Source organism: Pristis pectinata, chromosome 20 (assembly GCF_009764475.1).
Source record: "Pristis pectinata isolate sPriPec2 chromosome 20, sPriPec2.1.pri, whole genome shotgun sequence".
Classification (NCBI taxonomy): domain Eukaryota; kingdom Metazoa; phylum Chordata; class Chondrichthyes; order Rhinopristiformes; family Pristidae; genus Pristis; species Pristis pectinata.
The window spans coordinates 3,032,474-3,040,992 of NC_067424.1; the positions used below are offsets into that span (position 1 = coordinate 3,032,474).

An 8,519-nucleotide genomic window follows, 5' to 3' on the forward strand; every position below is an offset into this window, starting at 1 on the left:
AACCACACAGGTGGGTCCAGATTCACAGACTGCCCTGACCAGCTAAGGATGACAGATTTCCTCTCCTGAAGGCCATTCATGAACTGGGCGAGTGATTACAAGCATCCAGTAGTTTCTCCGATGTCTTTTCTTTGAATGTTACTCTGGTGGCAGAGTGGTGCAGCCGGTGGAGCTACTGCCTCACTACAGCTCCAGTGACTTGGATTCAATCCCGACCTCCGGTGCTGTTAGTGCTGAATTTGCACGTTCTCCCTGTGACTGCACGGCTTTCCCAGATGCTCCTGTTTCCCCTCCCCTACCAAAAAATGTGCAAATGTGTGGGTTGGTAGGTTAACTGTCTACTGTATGTATAACCCCTAGTGTATAGTTGAGTGGCAAAATCTGTAAGTGCATATATATTACACACACACGGAGAATAGGTTGGAGCAGGATTAGTGTAAATGGGTGCTTGATGAGCACAAACTCGGTGGGCCAACTGGCCTGTTTCCTGCTGTATCTCTCCATCATCGAGGAAGATTCCGTTTATTATAACGTTGGTAAATATCACGCAGCGATTTAAAACGGTGCATGGTAACAGAAAAGCACGAGCAAAGACTGACAAAATACTCTCTTTAGTCGAAAGCTACATACCCAATATATTATTTCACTAACAAAACCAAACTGCTAGAGGAACTCAGCGGGTCGAGCAGCATCCGTGGGACGGGGTGGGGGGAGGAACTGTCGACGTTCTGTGTTGAGTACTGAATCCTCTGCCCCCACAGATGCTGCTCGACCCTGAGTTCCTCCAGCAGTTTGTTGCTCCAGACGCCGGTATTTGTGCCTCTCTAAGATTTCACCAACTATTGATGAGCAGAGCTCGGGGCGATCGCCAGAAACAAAACGCAACTCGGGGAAAGAGAAACAGAGTGGCAATGCAGGTTGCTCTGACACACAGGGCTGGATAACCTGCCGTTTTTAATTGTGCACGGTCGCTTATAGTGTGGATCTATGGTGCACTCGGGTCGTTGCATTCCGCTCTTGGGTGCAATGGATCCCCCCACCCCCGAGTACACTGTCACCCCCGCCCGGGTGCACTGCATCCCCCGCCCGGGTGCACTGTCACCCCCTCCCCCGCCCGGGTGCACTGGATCCCCCGCCCGGGTGCACTGTCACCCCCTCCCCCGCCCGGGTGCACTGCATTCCCCCCCCCCACGCCCGGGTGCACTGCATCCCCCGCCCGGGTGCACTGTCACCCCCTCCCCCGCCCGGGTGCACTGGATCCCCCGCCCGGGTGCACTGGATCCCGATCCCCCGCCCGGGTGCACTGGATCCCCCGCCCGGGTGCACTGTCACCCCCTCCCCCGCCCGGGTGCACTGTCACCCCCTCCCCCGCCCGGGTGCACTGCATTCCCCCCCTCGGGTGCACTGGATCCGGGCAGGAGTGGATGCAGAGGTGGGGTGATACCTCAGGATGCCCACCCACCCTCCCTCATGGAGAGCTCACAGCCCCATCCCACCGCTGTGACCCGGACTCACTGTGGCAGCGGACGCTCGGCCCGTCGGGGGTGATGACCCGGCCGCACAGGTCGCACCAGGTGCGCAGGACGCACGGTCCGAAGCGGTGGCCCTCGCCCCTCTCCTCCGGCACTCGCGGGTCCTCGGCCTGCTGGAAGATGGTGCGGACATCCCGCGGCCGCTGGGCTCCCACCTTCAGGCGGAGCCGCCGACCCTGGCCTCCGGCCCCCGCCGCTCCCCCTGCCCGGGCCGGGGGCGACCGGGGGCCGCAGCTGCCCAGCCTGAGGGCAGCGCAGCGGAGGATCAGCTGCTCGGGGGCCAGGTGCCCCAGCTCGGCCGCCGATCCCCCGGGTATCCTGGGCCTGGACCGCAGGCACCCAGGGTGGCGGAGGTGGGTGCTGACCAGAGGCGGTGACTGCGAGGCTGAGACGGTCGGCATTTGTTGTTGTTGTTGTTGTTGTAGCCGCCCGCCCGCAGCCGTTGGGCGCGCGCCGCGGCTGCAGCCCTTTTAAACGGCAGCGCGTGCCGCGGCCCCGCCCCCATCAGGCCTCGCCCCCCCCTCCCCGCCCCCACAGGGCCCGCCCCCCCCCCGCCCCAGCCATTCACGCGGCAGTCCCGCTGCCCGCGGTCCCGCCCACAGCCGCCCGTTGCCGCCAATCGCGGGCCGCTCCGAGCCCCCTCCCCCGCACGTCACTGCCCAGCCTCCCTCCGTCGCCCTCACTCTGCCTCAGTCCCAAGGACGCACCCTCACCTCCCTCCCTCCCTCCTCCCCTCCTCCCTCCTCCCTCCATTCCCACCCTCATCCCTCCACTTTCACCATCCACTCCTCCTCCCTCCACTCCACCCCTCCACTCCTCCCCTCCTCCCTCCACTCCACTCCTCCCCTCCTCCCTCCACTCCACCCCTCCACTCCCACCCTCCTCCCTCCATTCCCTCCCTCCCCACTTTCACCCTCCACACCACTCCCTCCACCCCCCACCCTCCACTCCTCCTCCTTCCACTCCTCCACTCCTCCCCTCCTCCCTCCACCTCCCCTCCACTCCTCCCCTCCTCCCTCCACTCCACCCCTCCACTCCCACCCTCCTCCCTCCATTCCCACATCCCTCCCCTCCACTTTCACCATCCACTCCTTCTCCCTCCACACCACCCACCTCCCTCCACCCCTCCCACCCTCCACTCCCACCCTCCACTCCCTCCCTCCACTCCTACCCTCAGAACACCCTCCTCATTCCCAATCACTCCTACCCTCCTCCCTCACAACCCTCATACCCTCACTCCCACAGACATACCCTCACCCTGCTCACTCACTCCATTCCTACCTTCCTCCCTCTACTCCTACCATCCTGTCTCCACATACCCTCCTCTCTCCACAGAACACTCACCCCTCACCCTGCTCATTCCCTCTATATTCCAATCACTCCTACTCTCCTCCCTCGCATTCCTCACTCTGCCTCATTCCTACAGACATACCCTCACCCTCCTCACTGACTCCATTCCACTCGCTCCTATCCTCCTCTCCCACACACACCTTCTCCCTCCTCACACACTTTATTCTAAATCACTCCTACCCTCCTCGCTCCCACAGACACACCCTCACCTTTCTCATTCCCTCCATTTCCACAAAGCACTCACCCCTCACCCCCTCCACTCCCACACACACTCACCCTCCTTATTCCTTTCGTTCTCTCAAAAAATCATTCCTACACACCTCCCTCCCACAAAACACCCATCCCTCAGCCTCCTCACTCCCTCCACCTCCACTAAACATTTACCCCACTCCCTTCACTCGCCCCCTCATTCCCCCACTCCCTCATCCCGTCCACTTTCCCTACCCTCATTCCTTTGCTTACACCCTATCGCCTACAGGCCTCTACTCTCCCTCACCCATTCCACCTCCCTAATCTTTCCTTCCTTGTTTCCACCCATCACCCACCTGTCTCAACTCTCCTTCCCGCTTCCCTCCTCAATCAGGCTCCTTCTGCCAATAACCCCCTCCCCCGTCACCTACCACCCTCACCCCTCATCCTTACCTCTTTATACTGGGTCTCTTCCCTCTACACTCTCAGTCCTGATGCAGGGTCTTGACCCTAACAAGTTGACCATCCCTTTGCCCCCATAGATGCTGCTCGACCCACTGAGTTTATTTTTATTTTTTGCTCCAGATTCCAGCATCTGCAGTGTCGTGTGTCTGCAGTGCCCAAGCTGTGAACGGCTTTGTTCAGAAACGTCACTTGGACCTCATTTAACAGGTACATTCCCTTCCAGCCTTCTGCCTTTCTCACACTGGGAAACCCCCATCTCATTGGTCATTCTTTTCATGAAAGTACTCCAGATTTATAGGAAACTGCTGTCAATTTGAAGGGAGTGGGGTATTTCCCCATCCACTATCTGCAAATCTCTCCAACCTCCTGTTTAAAAACAATGACTACTTTAGTGCCCATTAACTGTGGCCATCAGAGTGTGGCGAGAGGAGCTGAACTGACATTAGGAGTGTGAAGGAAAAGAGTGTGATGGATGATGGAGGGGTGGGAGGTTTAATGACATGAAGGAATGAGGGAAAGTGAAAGGGGTGGGAGGTGGGTAGGGTTGTGGTATTGATTATATGTCTTTCCTTTTGACTCTCTTTAAAAGGCACATTGTTATGTCACACAAAAAGAAAAGCATTCATATATTGCACTTACACAGGATGACCCAAAACATTGCACAGCTAATGAAGTACACTTTCAAGTGTATTCACTTTTCTAATGTAGGGAACACAGCAACGATTTTGTTCACAGAGAGGTCCCACAGACAGCAACGTGATAATGACCAGTAAAATAATTTCAATGGAGAGGAGAAACAAGAGATTGCTCCAAATCCAAGCATCTGCAAAAACCATGCAGCTTGTTTTTTGCAACAAATTTTAACTAGTTTAGTTTGTATATATTGGCCAGGACTGAGGACAGAACCTGTGATTCTATAAAACAGTGCTGTAGGATCTTTTCCATCCAAATGAGAAAGCAAACTGGGCTTTGGTTTCTCATTTTATCTGAAAACAACACCTCTGACAGTGAAGCATTCCCTCAGTGCTGAAGCATCAGCCTATATGTTAGAGCTCATGTCTCTGACAGTGACAGGACAGGGATTTGTGACTGCAGTAACTGTATAGTCTGGCTCAGAAAGTGCTGCTGTGAGGACTTTCATCACCATACATAATAATACACAAGGTATGTGGCATGGATTCAGAGAGCTCCAATCTAATGATGCTGCACTACTGATTTTGGGGATATTGTGCCTTACTGGTAGAAAAGGGTAGAAAATATGCACAGCATGAGTCAGGGAACATAGGGGAATTAAGAACTATAGAGGGAAAAAGGAATGAAAAACAAATGAAGAGAATGAATTAAGGGAGGTAAGGAATGTGAAACAGGAGAGAAATATAATAAGGTATTTCAAAAAAAAAAACAGCAGAAATGTGAGTTCTTGTAGCACTTATAGTCTGGTCCTCAGGCAACACCAGAGGCAGAGGGATCTGCTTCTTAATCAATAACTTGTGGTGTTTAATCAATAACTTGTGGAGCTCCTGCTCAGCCAGCCTGCAATATCTAACGGTGAAGTGTCGACCATACTACCTGCCACGGGAGTTCACTTCAGCTATCCTAATGGCATACCCCAGATGGACATGAATCCTGCACTCAATGAACTATACTCTGTGGTCAACAGCCTTGAAACAGGATACCCTGAGGCCCTCTTCATTGTTGCAGGTGACTTCAACCAGGGCAACCTCAAGAGTGTGTTACCAAAATACTACCAAGCACATCTCCTGTCCCACCAGGGACCCTAACACCCTTGACCATTGCCATACAACTATCAAAGGTGCCTTCCGAGCCACCCCTCGCCCTCACTTTGGTAAATCAGACCACCAGGCTGTGCTCCTCCTCCCCGCATACAAACAGAAACTGAAACGGGAGGATCCAGTACAGTGAGTCGTGCAGTGCTGGTCTGAGGAAATAGATGAGCTTCTACGTGACTGCTTTGACTGAGTGGACTGGTCCATGTTCGAAGACTCAGCTGCCAGCCTTGATGAGTATGTCACCACTGTCACAGACTTTATCAGCAAGTGAGGACTTTGTACCAAAGAGGACAATTAGGGGTGTTTCCAAACAGGAAACCATGGATGAACCGAGAGATTCACTCTACTGAAGTCAAGGACTTCTGCATTCCAATCAGGTGACCCTGACCTTTACAAGAAATTGAGATAGGGCCTCCATAAAGCTATCAGAGATGCCAAGAGACAATACCGGTTCATAATGGAGTCCCAGACCAGCCGTCAGTTGTGGCAGGGCTTACGTGCTATAAGGGGCTACAAAACGAAGTCAGGCAGCATCGTCAACAACAGCACATCCCTTCCTGAGAGCTTAACATATTCTATGCATGTTCTGAACAGAATGGCATTGGTTTGTCACCACCCACCCTAACAGCCTCCAATACAACTGAACCCGTGGTCACCGTTGAAGACGTAATATCAGTCTTCCAGAGAGTGAACCCAAGGAAAGCATCTGGCCCGGATGGTATCCCTGGCCGTGTCCTCAGATATTGTGCTGATCAGCTGGCGGAGGTATTTGCAGACATATTTAACCTCTGCCTGCTTTAAGAAGACCACTATCATCCTGGTACCTAAGAAAAACAAGGTAATGTGCCTGAATGACTACCAACCAGTGGCTCTGACATCCACCATCATGAAGTGCTTCGAGAGGCTGGTCATGGCACGCGTTAACTCCAGCCTCCCGGAAAACCTCGACCCACTGCAATTCGTCTACCGCCGAAACAGATCTACAGTGGATGCCATCTCTCTGGCCCTACACTCATCTCTGGAGCATCTGGACAGTCAAGACACCTACGTTACGCTATTGTTTATTAACTACAGCTCTGCCTTCAATACTATAATTCCAAGCAAACTCATCACCAGACTCCTAGACCTGGAACTCAACACCTCCCTCTGCAATTATCAGTGAGGATAGGCAGCAACACCTCCAGCATGATTATTCTCAACACTGGTGCCCCACAAGGCTGCGTCCTCTCTTCTCCCCTCTTCTATCAGGTAGAAGATACAGGAGCCTGAGGGCACGTGCCACCAGGCTCAAGGACAGCTTCTATCTCACTGTTATAAGATATTGAACAGTTCCCTTATACGATAAGATGGACTCATGACCTTGTACCTTATTGTCTACCTGCACTGCACTTCCTCTGTAGCTGTGACACTTCACTCTGTATTCTGTTATTGTTATTACCCTGTACTGCCTCAATGCTCTGTGTAATGAATTGACCTGTACGATCAGTTTGCAAGACAAGTTTTTCACTGTACCTCGGTACAAGTGACAATAATAAACCAACACCAAATACCCTCTGTACGTTGCAGCTAACACAATCCCTACAGCAGAGCTACCAGGAGTTCCCCTGGATCAGAAAGGAAAAGGAGGTGGGCAGTGCAAGCACCACTGGGGGCGAGATTCACAGCAGTGGAGGAAGAACTTCCACAACGTCACTCATCTTATCACAGTGCCCTGACCTTTATAAATGTGGCTGACATTCAGTCCTACAGCGGACAGAACCTACAGCAGTAGCACATGTACGTCACAACTGAACACACAGCCACATTCACATTCTCACAAACCCAGTCCTGTCACAGCTGACCTCACTCAGACACATACACACATTCAGTCACATCACAGGTCAACACCCTCTTTCTCATACACATACACAGTCACAACACAGCTCAGCTCTGACAGGCTGCCTCTTACGCTTCTCAACCACCACAACTCCTCAACAAATCATTCAACTCACAGCATACAGAGTCTCAGTCACAACAATGCAATTGAAGCAGGAATGTACCTTTAGCATTTTTATATAAATGTTCCCCTTTATTTTGCAGAATAAAGTGGCCCACAGCAGATACATGTCACATCAGATGGGAGAGGGATACTTGCTGTCTCACCAGACTCTCGAGGACCTGGATAGATGGTGCAGGGCTTCCCATGCACCTGCACTGTTGTGAGGCTTTCTTGGAAAGATGGATGTGGACAGTATGGAATGAAATAGAAATTAAAAACATATGAAATTGAATGAGGATTAGACCCCATTTGCCTGCTCCGTTATTCAGTAGTATCATTTTCTTCAACACCGTTTTCCTGCACTAACTCCATATTCCTTGATTCCCTTAATTTCTTAAAATCTATTGATAGTTGCCTTAGAAGATTCTTACAGAGTTTGATATGATTGAGACAACGATGATGTTTCTACTGGCTGGACAACCTAGAACCAGGGATCACAGTTTCTTCCTCACTGCTTTCAGACTTCTGAACTAATCACCTCGTTCACATCCCCTTCCTGGTGGTGCTGCCATGTTCTCGAACCCTTAATTTTACCTCCAACTGAGCCTCCACAGCCCTCTTGATTATAGCGTTCTAAAAATTCACCACCTTCTGACTGAAGAAACTTCTCATCTCTGCTCTGAATAACAAACCCATAATTAAGATAGATGTAGATAGATGGGTGGGTGGGTGGGTAGGTAGATAAATTAGTTTATTGTTATATACACCAGGGTGCAATGAAATTCCTTGCGTGAAGCTCAGAGTAAACAGTATATGTGGTAATAATAAATACAACAATAAATACAGCAATGAACGCAAAGACAACAGAATGGTGAAAAGTACAGTAGTGCAAACTCAAGTAATGCAAAAAGAAATGCTAAAGTGACAATAATGGAAGAGGTAAAATTAAGGGTTCGAGAACATGGCAGCACCACCAGGAAGGGGATGTGAAAGAGGTGATTAGTTCAGAAGTCTGATAGCAGTGATCCCTGGTTCTAGGCTATCCAGCCAGTAGAAACATCATCCTTGCCTCTATCCTATCAAACTCTGTAAGAATCTTCTACATTTCAATGAGATAATTTCTCATTCTCCTAATCTTAAGAAATTATATCCCCAGTTTGCTTAATCTCTCCTCTTCTGACAAAGCTACCATCCTAGGAATCAAATGAATGGCCT

At 51.4% G+C, this 8,519-nt stretch overlaps 1 protein-coding gene and 1 long non-coding RNA gene across 3 annotated transcripts in view; one reads left to right on the top strand and one right to left on the bottom strand.

Moving 5' to 3' along the window:
* The window catches only part of rassf5 (Ras association domain family member 5), an 89,986-nt gene extending 88,003 nt beyond the window's left edge, over positions 1 to 1,983 (bottom strand). For both annotated transcript variants that reach the window (XR_007957883.1, XM_052034773.1), the window contains exon 1: positions 1,516 to 1,983. Coding sequence is in view for 1 of the 2 variants with exons in the window: in XM_052034773.1 (XP_051890733.1) it covers positions 1,516 to 1,933 (418 nt within the window). In the remaining variant the exon portion in view is untranslated. The remainder of the gene's footprint in view (positions 1 to 1,515) is intronic.
* LOC127580840 (uncharacterized) lies at positions 1,751 to 7,548 on the top strand. The gene is made up of 3 exons (XR_007957884.1): positions 1,751 to 1,885; positions 3,657 to 3,743; positions 7,406 to 7,548. It is a non-coding gene; the product is annotated as an uncharacterized LOC127580840 (long non-coding RNA).
* Positions 7,549 to 8,519: the final 971 nt, after the last annotated feature.